Source organism: Stegodyphus dumicola, chromosome 5 (assembly GCF_044657685.1).
Source record: "Stegodyphus dumicola isolate Sdum_Otavi_A_Nest chromosome 5, ASM4465768v1".
NCBI classification, from domain to species: domain Eukaryota; kingdom Metazoa; phylum Arthropoda; class Arachnida; order Araneae; family Eresidae; genus Stegodyphus; species Stegodyphus dumicola.
Genome location: NC_140772.1, coordinates 120561371 through 120579048, shown reverse-complemented (window position 1 = coordinate 120579048; position 17678 = coordinate 120561371). Strand labels below are relative to the sequence as shown.

At 31.1% G+C, this 17678-nt stretch overlaps 1 protein-coding gene across 4 annotated transcripts in view; it reads right to left on the bottom strand.

Moving 5' to 3' along the window:
• Nucleotides 1–17204, bottom strand: part of p (WD40 repeat domain-containing protein pink) — a 142450-nt gene extending 125246 nt beyond the window's left edge. Inside the window, exons 1-5 of one of the 4 annotated variants that reach the window (XR_015041206.1) lie at nt 16405–17204; nt 16097–16226; nt 9423–9533; nt 5499–5560; nt 5033–5219 (exon numbers count right to left, since the gene is read on the bottom strand). Coding sequence is in view for 3 of the 4 variants with exons in the window: in XM_035374000.2 (XP_035229891.1) it covers nt 5033–5219; nt 5499–5560; nt 9423–9533; nt 16097–16201 (465 nt within the window). In the remaining variant the exon portion in view is untranslated. Of the gene's footprint in view, nt 1–5032; nt 5220–5498; nt 5561–9422; nt 9534–16096 lie in introns of all 4 variants that reach the window. The other 3 variants (XM_035374000.2, XM_035374001.2, XM_085816995.1) reach the window with 3 other exon arrangements.
• Nucleotides 17205–17678: the final 474 nt, after the last annotated feature.

Genomic DNA, 17678 nt, shown 5'->3' with positions numbered 1-17678 from the left:
TCTGCCCAATCTGGATTAAAAAAAAGCCTTTTTTTTGCAGACGTTTTTTGCAGATAAACGAAAGAAAAATCAATTTAATGATATTTTTAAATAAATTCAGGTATTTTATATTAATTTAGTAGCATGCATAAGCAAAAAATATGTGCATTAAATTTCGTGATGGTATGTCATCATACTGCTAGAATTAATTTCAGGATTATGCAGAGAAAATTTACTGAAATTTGAAAGTATTTATTTACTAATAAATAAATTTAGAGAGAAGAAGCAACATTAAATGACATAAATAACATTAAAATAACGATAATTATTTAAAAATTGAATTAGAATAATCAACAATATTTTGGCGAACGTAGTTACATTAAATGGTTAGCCTAGGTGACTGATTACTATTTTTTTATTTTACTGCAAAATGACAAATAAGGCATTTATTAAAAAAAGGGGGTTAAAAAGATTTTGTGGTAAAATCCTAGTATACGCCATGGCCTTGGCACGATTTTGAAAATTGTTGCCAACACCAAAATGGTCCATTTACTGCTCATCATAATATCCCCAAATCCCGTGTATATGGTACATGAAGGCTATTCTAACCTCCATAAGTACCCTATGCTAGGATTAAACCGATTTCATACGAGAATACATCTTTTCCTTAGTTCAACATACATTGCATATGCGCATTGAAGTCTCTCGATACTTGAGGTTACTGGAAACTTGCTGCCTTTCTCTCAAGACCATCTGATTAGAGCTGCGAAAATTGGCTCTATGCCAGCTGGCTGAATGATGCTCACGTGATACATAATTCGCCAAGAGAGTGATCGCTTCCAACATCGGCAAAAAAATCGCTTTTTTGGGAGGAACAGCCATATGAAATTCCACGACTTTTCCAGATTTTTACTAAATTATTTAAATTCCCTGACTTTTCCCTGAATTTTTTGGTCAATTTTCGAATTCCCTGACTTTTTCTGGTTTTCCAGGTAGTGTGGCAACCCTGTAAATATAAGATAAAAAATAATCATAATTTTTCTATAAAAGCTGTTGGGACTTAGAATACAACAACAACAACAACAAAAATGTGCATTGTTTGCCTGAATAATTGTTATGTGATTGGTTACCAGAGTCTGGTGCATTCTGAAGCTTTGAAAATTTCTACTAAGGTGGTTATGATAATACATTAGTACTGATTTTCAGTTATTTAAAGTTTAAGTTTATATTATTTTCATCCCATTAAAAATGAACATGAACAATGTGTCAGAAAATCTATAAATGTAGTTAATTAATTTATAATGTGATATAAATCTTACTCAAAGATTTCAAGATACAGAGGTACTCATGAACTATCGCAGAAGTAGCCAAAGTTTCAGAAAGTGCCAAACTCTGGCAACCATGCAGATACCCATTCTTCCGGCAACCAAGCTCATAACAATCTTCATTCAAGCAACGCTGCCATTTTTGTATGTGTTCTGTTTTGTTGTATTCCAAGTTCCGACAATTTTTATACACAAATCATGATATCTTTTGCCTTAAACTCAGTTTTAAAATATCAACCTGTGGAATTCACCAACAGTGGAAGAAACTATGATAAAATTTCAGCAGTAATACAGAATTTTGCTGAAAATTTTCTAAAGGGAACAACAACGAGGAAATACGCTTTCTAGATAACTACTGTTAAAGATTGCACAAAGCCGAGTCTCAGCAACTCTCCGATTTTTTTTTTAAATGAAAACAGATTGCTGTATACTTCAGAAGAATAACAAAAAAAAAAAAAAAAAAAAAATTAAAGAAGAATGCGTTTTATTTTTTAATGTATGACATAATCCTTATTTAATAATTAAAATTTATATTTTAAATTGCTAAAGTATGTTTTCTTTTCCTATGTTGATACCATTTACCAAACTTACTGGAAACATTGATAGTTTGAGAATCTTTCTAAAAAGAAGGGCATTAATACGTGAAGAATGTTTTTCCACAGTTGAAAACTGATAAGAAAAGAATCTATAATTCATGATGAAGATAATTTCCAGTAACTTCTCCACAACATTAAAAACTTTAACAAACTATACCATCAAGTGTCCAGTTGTAATAAGAAATAAAGAGTTTACAATTATTTGCAAAAAATTATTGTATTTTTATTTATGCCCTGAAGAAAAATTTAATAAATAACAGAAAGAGATTAGGTTGTCATTATTTATTCTCAGCTTTTGTTTCACTTGGAAATGTTTCTCTGAAAACGTACAAATTTTTCATAATTTGCTTATTTTTAGTTTGAATTATTCAATGATTCATTAAACATACTAGAATTATTAGATAGGAATGCCAATTTAAAAATTTAATATTTAGCTGTCAGTATGTTTGAATTATAATATAACTGAATTGTTATAATGTAACCAACAAATACCTCTTGCAGGTAAAAATTTGAGTTTTTTTCCCTTTACATTTATGCCACATTTTAATAAATATTTAGTAATAAAAAATTAAAATTTATTTTTAATATTTTTTATTTTGTTACTTTTTCCTATTTTGTTAAAAAATAAACAGGCCTTTTCATTGTTCCTATATTGTACATGCTAACTGATTTGACAATTTGATTTTGACACTGCATAACATCGTTAGCAAAATGTTACAGAACAGTTACAAATGCATCTATACATATCGCAGTTGCATCAGATGCCCAGTCATGACAGAAATGACAGCATTCATTCTATATCAGGGGTTATCAGCCAGAGATAAATTTTCTGCTGTATGTCATATTTCAAGAGAATGCTGTTAACTTTGATTTAACTGATAGATAGATTCCTGATTTATCTATCAGTTAAATAAAAGATTTAACTGATAGATATATCCCATAAACCGTGAAATCTAGTTACCATTGAACTCTGAAAGTTGGAGGAGATCCTATCAGAGTTGTGCAAATCATTTCTGCAGAATTTTAAACGAATGGATGCCTTTTTATTGAATAAACAACCGGTATTCAACCTGTTTGGTTTCTGTGTTTTGCAAGAAGGTTTCATTGACTGCTACTATTTTATTAGGCCCCTCAATTTTATTGCAAGCTCTGCTTAATATGCTATTCTGTTTCATTATTGTTTTATTATTCACTGAATATGGTCGATTATATTGTTAACCATACTCAGCTAACCATTAATCCCCACTTTTTTCGATGGCATGATTCCATAACTTTGTAATTAATCCACTGCTTATTATTATATAAAAGACAGATCCCACATTTTATTAATTTTTTTTTAAATGGAAGGAAAAAAGACAGCAATAACAAATAATTTATAAAAACAAAATGTGGCTTATTGGAAATCAATCAAGATTATACCAAACAAAAACGTAGATCCTATGAATGTATTGTTACATCCTGCTTATCCAAATCTGACAATGAATCATGCTTTCTGGACACAGTTTTGTGATTAATGGTATAATATACAATTACCAAAGTTACTTTCTCACTTTCAGATGTAGTTAAGGACTGAAATATTTCAAAAGAGTTGTGATCTGACAGAAAGTGGGTATTCCCAGAATATATTTTTTTGTGTATAAATAAATAGGTTGTTATTACACATGATGGCCTTACACATAACTTAATCATAAATGATTAGAATAAAAATTGTGTTATAGAAATATATACATACATAAAATACTATGAGACTGTTAACACATATTCATTAATGTGCTGGAGAGAAATTGTGTTGCAGTGGTATAAAAGGATTTCCACAATTTTCTTATAGTGTAGGAGAGAAACTGTGTGATAACAGGAACACCTGCATTTAATTTTAGTTTATGAAAAACTACTTTTATTCAAGCTTTGGCATTTATCAAAATTTTCTATACTTTTTACTGTTTAATTTATAAAACACATTAAAAAATAATTTAAATCTAAATAATGCATACAGTTATTTTGGTACTGTTCTGTTATCAGGACCAGATTCAAAAACGTATGCATAGATATGTGTATGTACAAATGTATGCATGTGTACACATACATAATTTTTTAATCCGGTCCCAATAACAGAACTGTACCATTATTTTTTTAGTATTGAAAAGAAGGGGTGATAATCTTCTAGTGATGGTGAAGGAGTGCATGAGGCAAAACAGGTTGAGAACCACTGTTTCATATGTTTTATAAAATCAGTAAAGATTGTGATGTATCAGCAACATCTGGTATAAAAACGTCTATGCACTACCTCATTATAACATTGAAATTTGTGTATACACTCAAAGGCTTTCAAGACACTGAATAATTTACATATGAGGAAACGTGACCATCTTCATGGCATAGCCCTCTGAATATTGCTTTGCAATTTTTTCTCTTAAGTAGTGTGCATCAAAAGCAATGTATTCATGCCACTTATAACATATAACCTATATTATAGTAGCACGCCCAATAATGATTATTGGAGAAGGCAAACAACAAGAATCAGCACAATATTTGTAAATTTCGCAGGACTAGTTTCGATGGTTTTGCAGTTAAAACCATTGAAACTAGTCCTGCAAAATTTACAAATATTACACTGATTCTTGTTGTTTGACTTGTCCAATAACCATATAACCTGTCAAGAAATAATCAAAGAAGCTATAATGACAATGGCCCCTGAAATATTATACAAAGTCTAGAGGGATTTTACCACATTGCTGTCTGTCATCTCACACAGAAGGGTTACATCTGAGCTATGTAAAATGATATACAGACTATAAAACTTGACATTTTGTACATCATGTAAATAATACGTATATCATGGAATTAGCATGAATCTTTTAAAAGTATGATCACACACACAATATATTAAATAGAGAACAGTATATACTGTATATTAAATAATGCAAAAATAATTGCAAAATAAACTAAAATTTAAAAGAAGTATTCAAATATATATATATATAAATAGGGAAAAAATATTTATCTAAAGCGTTTAATTTTAAAAAAAAAAAAGACAGACACTTTTTAGTACAATAAAACAATTTACATTAATACTAGTAACTCAGAGAAAGGACAGCAAAGTTAATGCAAAACATACAAGCAATCAAAACTTACCCTTGAAACAGAAACATTGATAACAGACACTTTGCCTTTATCATCTCCAATAAACAATTTAGAAGAAGACATATTCCAATGCATACAACTTATTAATGTCCCTCTGTGTTCATAAGATAATTGCAACCTTTGTGGTTGAGTGGCTCCCCGTTCAGCATTATGCTCCATAACAAGAGCAACTCCCCTACTAAAAATGAACAAGAAATTATTTTTTTTCATAATAGATTATTATTTTTAAAGTTATACTACTGAAATGATCTATAAAAGTACACATATATGAATGCATTAATAATTTTTGAAAAATGAACTAATGAAAATTTTAAAAAGAACTTTTAAAATAAAATACTAAAAACTGTAAAGGAAAATATACTTTATATGTATCAAAAAACATTAATTTTTTGCATTTTTCATTCTTTCTATTCTATACTACAAGAATTGATATAATTTTACTTAAAATACAGTTTACCTAGTTGCAAACCCAATAATGTTTTCATCTGGAGCCAAAACAACTTGACAAACAGGTCCTTCCTACATACAGAAAATTATATTATTTCAAATGGGAAAAAAAAAAAAAAAAAATCAAATTACGAAATATTATGCTTCATTAAAACATAACGTATTGAAATATGTCATAACATATTAAAATAATATTTTTGTCGTTAACAAATAGGCAAAGAAAGATGAAAAATAGTATTATTTTGATAGAATTTTGAGAAGCAATGCACTCTATTAGGATAGGATTTTAAATTGAAAATTTGCACAAGCTTAATTGAACAGGTACAACTTGATCTGGATATTGAATTTCAAGGAATATTTGGTACTTATTGGTTATGCAGGCCTTGGCTAGAAGTGGGAATCGGCACATTTTAGCACTGACAAGAAACACTCTTAGCAATACACGCAAGCAATTCAATCAATGTTTGCAGTAGAAAATCTATATAATATACATATAGAAAAACAATTTAATATTAATTTGTACTTCTTTTATTTAATACAAATCTGCACACAATTTATTTAAAATGAAGGTGCATATGGGAAAACCTGACAATCACTTTTCATTAGCAAAAGTTTGTAAAGAACCTGCCAAAACTGCATCAATAATTCCGGTGGAAATGCTCTTTATTTAATTAGATAATCAACAGACAGAAGTTATGAATATGGGATACAAAACTTCAAAGAACTGTAAGCTCAGTCTTTGAGATTATTTACCTAAGAAATTTATTAAAACTAGCACTAATCATTTTGACAGTCAAAAATCCCAAATAAAAAGAAAAAAAAGGGGGGGAAGGGAATCTGAAAGGATTCAGATTTTAATATCACACTAGAGGGTTTGTTCAGTTTCTTTATGTTTTTACTGTACTCATACTGTATCAAACTGTTCTTGCAGTCGCTCTTGGCAACACAAATTTTTTATCATTTGAACTTTTATTAACATTACTTTATGGTGCGTGCACAAACTTCAACATAAAAATCACAAAATTTTTATCAGCAGCATATCTTTAGAATTTCTAATACAGTGTTAAGTGTTGCAATACATTTGTTAGCCAAGAAGTGCTATAAGTCTTGATCCTGACTTTTACATTGAATCACCTTTTAAATAAGTAGCTGCTGGTGCAGCCAGGCAATTAAAATAGTCACTATAAAAAAGAAAAATAAATAACATTTAATAAATCCAGCTAGTGTCACTTCATGGGTCGAGCTGGTAAGGAATAAAAGATTTAAAGAAAACTGAGTTTATAGTTTTCAAATCATTTTTAAATCACTTAGTTTGTTAATCAATAACTGGTATATTAAACTTAAAAAGAAAAATTAAACATCTTATGCTTCGAATGGCAACAAACTGGCACATGGAAGGTAAAAATATTTATATCAGGCAGTGGCAACACATTTCTTTTAAACAACTGAGTTCTTTTATTGAATTTGAAAGACAAATATCTCATGATTTCCCAAGTGGCAACACATTTCTATTATATCACTAAGTCTTTTCATTTAACAAGAAATATAAATACTTTATGCCCTGTTGAGTGGCAACATGTTGCCTTAGAATTCCAGATACACAATTCAGAATTTCCTATAATCATTGTGTCTGAGTATATATATCAATGCTGCCATACATTTAAATTCTATTTAGTTATTTAATTTATTCTTTTAGTCTTTTTTCAGTTCGTCGCATCATGATCAGTCTTCTCAGTAACATGATTTACACAACTTTTTGTCTTTTTCGATTTATTATTTAAACATCACTTTCTTTGCACTTATCCCACATAAAATTCAACAGCAAAATCATAAAATGCTTAACATATTTTTAGAATTCTTAAGAGAATATTAAGTGTTGGCAAGCATTTTTTACATTTGTTCTAATATTTCTTTAAAAATAATACATGGCAATAACATTTAGTGACAGCATCCACTTATCCTTTTATTTGAAAACTGATTTGGACAAAAAAGTGAGGACTGAGAGTAATGGTTCTAATAACAATAAAACTGTCATCTTTCTAAACTTGACACGTAAATTCACTTATACAGGAATCTAAGTGGTGTCGTGTAGTCCCACAATGTCTTCTATCTCACTGCTTCGTATGTATTTTTTTTTTAATGTTTTGAGTATACATACCAGTATAACTAATCTCGCACAGCTTTAAAAATATTCCACTACTTGCTTTTCTGTAGAACGTAGGTCCAAAATTTTAATCCTTTTTACTTCCTTGTACAAAGTAAATGAATGCAATGGCTGTACATACGAGCAGAATAAAGGACTCTTTATTCCAGAATGGATTGTAAAATAGGCTTTTTCATGATGTCTGCACCTATATGGGAATGTATATTTATATTCTGCATAACTCAAAAACAATTAGCTGTAGAACATTGAAACTTGTAAATGGGACTGTTGTAACAGGTAGTTATGCATCTTCCTTTTTTAAAATGCAATCAGCAGTACCAAACATGTCTCTCTCTCTCTGTCTCACCCTTACCTGGCCTTAATTTTCACAATCCATTGGTCATATATTTCCAATTATGGAAGTATTTTAAAGGACGAAAATTTTCATGTTTAAATAATGTCAAATTTAAAAAAATAAATAAATAAATAAAAAATAATAATAAAAAAATTAAAGAATACTGATATCTAGTTCTGAATTTCTATACTTATATTTGGGAAAGTTGAATACTCGTTAAGAAAAAAATAAAATTATAAGAAGTCTGACACCTGCAAGAGAAAAATTAACCAGGATATTTAATTTCAAAATTCACAGTTTTTGATGTCATTTTTAACTTGCCTTGAGAGTAGGTTAATTAAGTTAGAATAATTCAAGAAAATAAGTTTAACCCTTTTGCGCTGACTGTCATGCATACGTGTTAGCAAGAAAGGCACTTATTTCTGGGCCTGCATGATGGCATTTTGTCATGCATTTCTTTGCATTATCAATTTCACGCTGCTCTGCCGGGGGGGGGGGGGGTTGACGACATGGCGCGCAATGAACTGGAAGTTGATCTGTCAGCACTATCCTTATCTTCAGGGCAGATGTTTTTATTTTATTCAGCTGATAATTCCTTACTAAATGTAGTATTTCATCTCGATGTACTTTGTCTTTGATATGATTGAAATCAAATTCCTCGTCATTATAAATATCAGGAATACACATCAAATAGTTTTCTGGTTGCAATTTTCTAATTTCGACTATGCGTAATGTATGCTTTACACATGTGCGAGTTGAAAGAAATGTTTAATAAAGTAAACAAATAAATATTAAGCTTTTTTTTTTTTTGTAAATTTTGATACCCTTTAGATCATAATTGCTCTCTATTTCATAAATTACAGTTTCATAGTTTTAATTTTACAATTTCTGCATGCCATCTTACCAGATTTAAACTGATGATCTATAATCCGGGAAAACCGATAATCCGGAATCGCCGAAGTCCCGACGAGTCCAGATTACAGACTTTGACTGTAGTTCATTCTAACTAATTGACTGTTATGACTGTAGTTCATAACATTAAAACTGCAAAACTGCGGAAATAGACAAATAATAGTAAATAATAATGTAGGCCACAATCTCCACCCCCAGACACACACTTCAGTGGGTTTTTGAAGGATTTTTGTTATGAAATTAGAGAAGGATTCATTGCTGCTGCTCCCAGAAATTCCTTTTGTCTACCATCCAGACAAAAGTGTGAAGAAAGAAATAAACCAAAATGCAGCAATATGGAGTCAAAAATGAGTTGAATGGTTTTAATCGAAAAGAACCAAAACATCACCTAGTGTGGAGTTAATAGGAAGTATCAAATTTAAATTTCAGTACATAGTTTAAAGATACAATAATATATACAGCTTTCTGACTTTAAATTGATTCTGAAAATACAAAATAGACAATAAAAAATATGTAAAATATACCTTAGCTGTTAATGTCTTTATGTACAATAAACTGTCATGCTGTAATATAACAATGCCACCTGCAGTTGTACCAAATACAATGTAGTGACGGGATACATCAAAACACGTGTACTGAAAGACATATTTCAAAAGTTACAGGAATTTTGTTCTCACACATGCAAAAATTATACATGTATATAAAACAGAAATGAAAAAGGGCTCTACTCTTATATACGCCCTAATATCACCAAATGTGGCAATATGTGCTTTGCGTTGGTTTTTGGCATGATTGCGTGTTGTGTGGCAACCCTGTTGACATTGAAAAATCTTTTGCTGGAGTGGTTTAATTGCTTGTTGGTTCGTGTCGTGCGTGTTTTGAAATGGCCTATGCTGCAATGATAGACGTGGTGGCAAGATTTCAGTCGTGCATTTTAGATTATGTGGAAAGTAAATTTAGTATTAAAAGGTATGATGTTGGAGTTGTTAACGAGTTTTTTGTTCACGGGTGTATTTATGAGGATTGAAGTGTATTTTTGCAATTTCTATGGGACTTTAAAAACGGAGTCCAAAATGCGGAGCTGCTATGAGGTCTCGGACAAAGAAGGGTGTTTCTGATAGTTCTTGTGTGAATTTGCAGTCAAATGGGTGCTGGTAAAGTATGTGGCTGTCAGCTGAGTTTAAGATTTCAATTGTGGTTTTTGTGTAGTATGTCAATTTTGGAGGATGTTTTTATCGTTACTTTCGAAATTTTGAATCTCAGAAAGACGTGATATAGCAAAATTGTGGCACTTTTGTTCAGAGATGTTGCGTGACTGGCGAAATTTTATTCAGGAATGTATTATGGTAAGTGCATTTTATTTTACTGTTTTTATTTTGTAGAATGTTATGTTCGTTGTTTTTTTGTTATGAATTTCTGTTGTTATTGTTGTTTTTTGAATCGTTTGTAACTTGTTGTTTTTTGAATAGTTTGTAACTATCATTTAGTTTATTTGTTTGATTTGTGCACAATACCTAGATTGTGGAATTTGTAGATGTTTCTTTAAGTTTAAACAGAATGCTGTGTACATGGTATTCTTTGAAATTTATTGCTGTTATGTTAATTTATTGAAGCGAGGTGTGCGTAGTTCGTAGATTCCTTCACTGCCTAAAATGTGCAATTCGTAGATGTTTTTTGAAGTTGAAATGTATTGCTGTGTACTTGGGGTCTTGTTCAAATATTTTTGGTTAGAAACTTCTTGTTTTTGCTATCTACATTTTTTGCTTTTGTTTCGGATTTTTAGCTTAAATTGTGTCTTTAAAATGTGGTTTTTGCATGTGCGAAAACCACATTTATGGAGATATTTTAGGCTTAAAATTCAAAATGTAGACAAAAAAATTTAGGTAGTAATATGGCGGCATGGAGTTTCTCACCAAAAATGCTTGGCGAGAAATTGGGCGACCTGAGGGCGCATATAAGAGTAGTTCCTGAAAAAGACTTAAAAACTATTATTTTCTTTTTAACATATTTAGCAGTTTATTTTCTGAAGAAAAAATAATAACAAATAACCAAATAATCTGGATGTCAGTCCTAATTATTTACTAACCAGCAACCGATCTTTAAATTAGAACATTATTTTCATGCATAAGATTTCCACAATAACACAAACAGAAACAAGATTCAAAACAACATAATTAAAAAAATAAATTCTACTGCACTTTTATGGAAAGAAATGTTAACTTCACATTTCAGTGCGTCAATAATGAATTCTACAACCTATAATTATAATCAGATCATTAACGAACAGTAGTATGTTAATTTTATTTTAAATTGCTTTCTTTTGATATGTTGATAATATTTGGCAAATAGCAATAAATATCAAGAGATTTTTGAAAAATTGCCAATATTAATAACTTGCCCCTTATAATAAATTCTTATCAATACTTTTTTTTTTTTTTTTATACTTTTAAAAATTTAGTATTTATTGATACCACCACCAACTCCTAAACTAGTAATAAACTTCAGAGCCTAATCCATAACATGAAAATTTTAAACTTCAAGCTTATGCGGTGGGTGCTTTAATAAATAAGTTATACTGTACCACAAAATTTTATCAAAATTTTAAAAAGCAGTACATCCCTGAGATACTTCTGCAATTATTTTTTTACCAGCATTTAATCAATGTAACAAGCTTTCTTGCTTTATAAAAGTGGGTTAAAAATTCCCAAGTGAAAACTCACAAAGCATAGGAAAAAAATGATATAGAACACTTTTGAAATCTACCACATACTTGTAATCTTATGTCATACATTCATGGGACTAGCCAGGGGGTTGCAGGGAGGTGCAAAATGTAAAGTTGCATTCATTTAGATGCACTTGCACTTCTCCCCCCCCAATTAATGTAACTTTATTTTTTTATTTCAATTAACAAGTTAGCGAAAAGTTTTCTCTGTTTCTTATATTATTCTTTAAAGTAGATTATTTCTATAAGGTATAATTCTTTAAGGCAGGCAATCCATTTCATTCACAGCTAGAATTTATTTGCATTTGTTACAGTATTAATTTTAGAATGTATAAAATGCTTTTTAAACATTTTGATTGAAAGATAGCTAAGTAGCATTCGCTTAAAAGCAGGAGATACCTCATGCAGGCCCTTCTTGTAAAATTTTTAGATCTAAATTTTAGTAAAGACAGAAATAAAAAATTCTTTTGTGAATGTTATTGATTGAATAATGACTGTACGTATGTGCATGGATATTATATGATAACTTCTGAATGCTTTTAGCTGCATTAACCCAATTTGATATGAATGCTTGTCAACTCTAATACTGTAAAAGCCTAAACACCGTGATAGGATTTTGACGTTGATTTCCAAACAGGTAAATAATTTTGGTATTATATTTCAGCAGTGAAGAGGAAGTAAATAGAAGACAATAGTGAAGGCAAAAGTGAAGAATTAACGAAAACGTGTACTTTTCCTACCACTTTATATAAAGTCATGCTTCTATTTACATCACATAGTAGTGACACTATTAAGGAATGTTGCAACCATGATTTGGGAAGATGGGTAGGGTCTTTGTTATCAATGGCCTCACATCTAAAGATGGAAATATTAAAATGTTGTTGCATACCTGATGAAAATTATGATTTTGCAGCAGATGCTATCCAACTGAGAAGAAAGTTTGGACATGAGTGGCTAAAGACTTATGCTTTTCGGCTTGCATATTCAAAAAGTGTAAAAGGAGCATTATGCTTGTACTGTGTTCTTTTCCCTCCTGCTTCTGCATCAGTGAAAAGTGTTTTGGGCTCCTTCATTATTAAGCCATTCATGCATTATCATGTCATGCATGAAGCTTGTAAAAATTATTTTTCAAATCAGTGGCATAGAGCATCAGTAATCGCCGCCAAGAAGTTTCTAGAAAATGGACCTATAAATGTTAAGACTAGTTTCTGGGCACAAAAAAGTAATAGAAGAAAATCAGAACGTAATAGCTTCAATAGTTTCCACAATCATATTTTGTGGAACTCATGATCTCTCTCTAAGGGGTCAGACAAAACAGGAAGGGAATTATCAGAACCTGATTTGTCTAAGAATCGAAGCAGTAGATAAAAGTTTGCAAAGACATTTAAAACAAGGTAGTAAAAATTCTACTTATATGTTACTTCAAATCCAAAACGAATTCATCAGTTTGTATAGACTGGTGGTGAAAGACACTATAGTACAAGATGGAATAAAAGCTTCTGCTTACAGAAAATGGCAGACGAAACAAGCAATATATCTGGGAAGGAGTAATTGTCAATTGGTATTTGACTTTTTGATGAAGAAAGGATGGTTTCCGGGAAAAATTCCTAGTATTTATTAAACTAAATGCAATGGATGTTCGTACTCTAGCAAATGAATTAGCCATTTTTTCTGAAAAGGGAAAGTTTTTATCGAAATAAATCTGTTGGACAGGGTTACGATGGATGTTCAACTATGGCAAGGAATGTTAGTGGTGTGCAGAAGGTCTTGCAACAGAAGTATAAAAAAGCCTTGTTTTTCCATTGTGCCAGTGACAAACTAAATTTAGTTGTGAACGATTTGAACTGCATATCGGAAATCAGAAATATTACTGCTACTGTAAAGGATGTGATAAACATTTTTCGTGAATTTGTTCTACGAAGAAGATATATAGTAAATATTCCAAACTTAGGTGACACATGCTGGTCTCAGAAATACAGAAGTATCTGTATATTTAAAGAGCATTATTAAACACAGTACAGGGACTGAAAAAGTTATCAAAAAAAGGTAATGCATCTACCAGAAAACTACTTTTTCATTACATTGTACTACAATGAAATCTGAATTTATCGTGTATGTAGGAGTAATTGCACAATATTCAGTTCTACTAGAACCTGTGGCTAAAATTTGACAGTCCAAAAGTTTAAATATGCTACAATGTATAGATCACATAAACAGAATTTGAATGCTTGTGAAAGAACACTGTAGAGCAACAGATGTTTTAAGCCAAGAAATTCTATAGAGCAACAGATGTTTTAACCCAAGAAATTCTATCTTTCGTACGTGCTATGGCTGAGAGCATTGGCACTGCAAGCACCGGGAATTACAATACTGCAAAAACATCGCTCAAATCCTCCAGCATCTGTAACCGATGAATTCTGGAAAAGGCCTCTTACTATCCCTTATCTGGATTCTTTACTACTATGACTGGAAGAAAGATTTTCCAGCAATAATTTACCAACATTTTTTTTGTTGTTGTTGTTATTACATACTGTGGCTATGCTACAGATACCAGTGGAAAAATTTAGCAAAAAGCAGAGTGCTTTTGCATTTTTTATAATTTGAAAAATTTTGCCAGTGAGAGAGAACTCTGGTATAATTTCTGGAAAATAAAGAAACCAGATATCGACAACATGGAGGAGTTAACTATGGAAGATTTGTAAAAGAAACAATTTTTCCCCAGAAAATGAAATGTGCTCTTCTTATATCTTTATCTCAACCATGTACTACGTGTACTATTGAGCGTTCATTTAGTACCCTGTGCAGAGTACAAACTTGATTGTGTTCTACAGTGACAGAGAATCACTTAAATGGGCTGTATATGTTAAGTGTGCATCGAAAGCTTGCGCAATAAACAAGAATAGAAATAGAAAAAGGAGTTTTAGAATGATTTAGTTAAGACAGTAGAAGAATTGTTGTAACATAAATTAAAGACCAAATAAAAAATGTTCAGAAGTCTATTCCTGTGCAATTCTGGGATGTTTTTTTAAGTGAAAATAGGTTGATGTGTACATGGATACCGTGTATGTGTAATTCTTAAAAACGCGGCAAGCAGTGGGCGATTCTGCACTTTCTCCCAATTTTGCACCTAATCTTCGTCATGATTAAGCACTTTTGTTCCATAAAAGTTCTAGCATAAGCGTAATTCGGCTAGCAGATTGTTGGGAAAAAATGTTCAGTAAAAAAAAAAAAAAAGCTTTTTACTACGTAAAAACAAAATGGCATAAAAAAAAAAAAAAAAAAACTAGCAGGTTGCTGTAACAGGGTTAGTCGCCAAAGTTTCACCAAGTTACCATAATCCGAAGATTAACTAATTCTTGTCATATCATGGTTCCATTTGCTCCGTCTAAGATTGTTTGCCCCCTCTAGCACCGATTCTGACTATGTCCATGCATACATTTGAAGCACTCAGCACTTTTTTTTTTTTTTTTTTTTTTTTACTTTTTACTTTTTAGTTACAAGACATTTCAATATTTTTCATAAACTTACTTAAATGAATATAGGAGCTTAACATATCAAAACAATAACTCACCTTATAAACTAAGCTAATATGCAACTCTTAAAAAAAAAGATATGTGTTTATAATACCATTAAAAAGGCGGAATGATTTTATCTAACAGATAATTTTCTGGATGTCTGTAAATTATGATACGATAAAAAAACATTCAGTACTTTTCCGTTTCGCCGGCACAAATCTCGCCAAGCAGACTTTATTGGCGACAACATACAGTATAGACATAAAAAATAATAAAAAAATGTTAGTTCTAAGAATTCTTTTTTTGAAGGCATAAACATTTTAATATTGCTTAAAATTTTATAAAAAAAGCCAATAAATAAAGACAATAAATTTGTAAAAAGACATAAATTTAAGAATTTACTATGCTTTCATGTTCAACATCCTGATTCGACGTTTCATATCACGTGACCCCAAGCGATCTCATCTCACGTACCTTATACGCACCATATAAATAGGCGATTCTGCATCAACTTGAAAATATTATATTAAGCCAAAGAATTGCACAAACTCGGTATCCATGTACACATCAACCTATTTTCACTTAAAAAAACATCATTGTGCACTCCCTTTGTCCATGTACACATCAATATGTGCCATACAAATGGGCAATTCTGCACTTTACCCCTATTTTTTTTTTAATAATATACTGAAATTCAACAAGCATAGATATGATAACACATTAAATAAATTTTAATCTATTATAAATTAACACATGCCAGTGTGGCTTTTACTACATTTTAACTGATCATAATTAAATTTTCAGAAACTGAATGTTAAACTCTTGCTCTAAACGATTCAAATTTACACAAATTAACGATTACAAATACATTTACATATCCATCTAAAATGATCCATTATATATTTACGAACAGATCAAGAATATGGGAAAAACAAGCATTACCTGTATTTTTAAACATTACCTTAACTCGACTTGCATTCCTAATTGGTGCAAAAACAGAATCTACATCTTCTAGCTCAGCTATGATGTACGAAACTCTGGGTGACAACAAACCTCCTGATGCCATATTTTTGTAACACTTCAGATGCCCCCTATGAACATTTAAAATTCTAAACTCAGAATTATATCAATACATAAAAGATCGGAAAAGTATGACGAGTAAAAGCCATGCATTTCTAACATATAATTTAAGACGTTTCCATTTTCTAATGTGTTTTACATTAAAAAAGGCGCATTAGTAAAAGTTAGATTTTACAGCAGAAGTTTCACCTATGTTACGCAAATAAATATAGATGTCTCTTCCGAAAATTCCATCGCACTTGAAATCCTGGATTAAACAACTTCATCGTTCGTATTACTTAACATACAAACCACGGAGTATATACTCTGTATCCTGACAGACAGACAGACAAAGTAGACAGATGTCTTGTTTTGCACCCGTTAAGTCTTTCTGCACCGATGGGCGAAAAATCTAGCATAGGTGTGAAGGAAAGGTATATAGAAAGGGGGCAATTTCGTATTTGAGGAGAGTAAAAAGGGAACTTCGTACATCTTGCACGAGTTCAAAAGGTCAGGAAGAAAAGATGGGACAAAATAAAATTTAAAATAAATGGCCAAAAATAATAGAGAGGGAAAAAAAAAAAAAAAAAAAAAAGGGCCTATAGAAAGAAAAGGAAAAGAAGTAGAAAATATCCTAAAATACGATTGTGTCCATGAGTGTAGTTAAAAGGAAGAAAATTTGTCTTCATTTACAATAAATAGTGTCTCACAAGTGTGTGTGTGTGTGTGGTGAGTGTGTTTGGTAATGATGAATAGATGTGTTACTGGGGGAGAAAAAAATATTGACGGTGTTAAATTGCTTCGTATCAAGGTATTTAGCATGAAATACAAAGTAATATGTATGCTGAGTATATGCAAAGTAATATGTATTGCATCCTGAGATATCAACAAAAGTCATCATACAAAGTATATATTAATTTAACTAAAGTAACTTGTGCTATTTTCGTTCCCAACATTTTCATACATTTTTGCAAAAAACAGCAGCAGACAAACAAGATAGAACCATATACAATACAAGACCACAACCGTACACACACACACACACACACACAAAAATATATATATATATATATATATATATATAAAATCTTCAAAATGTGTGCGTGTGATTATGGCAAAGCCTCGAGGGCTATCTGCCTAAGAAGAGGATGCCTTCGTGGAGGACTTTCTATGGAAAACTGGCTCCTATACACGTTACACATGGGGAAAACCACGAAAACGCCCATGCAGCCAGCCCATTCACTGGATTCGAATTTCAGACCGAACTACTAGTGTTCAGCGACTTTATCGCTCGCTCGGCCGCTGGTGGGCCCAAAAATCTTCAAATTAAGTAGTTAAATAACAATGTGTTGATTTGATTGTTGGAACTGGAATATGGCAAAGATCATGTGGGGGAAGAAATACCTTCATGGAAGACTTTTTAATCAAAACTAGTTTGTTGGTTTGGTTTATTTTATTATGGCAAAGCACTTGACGGCCATCTG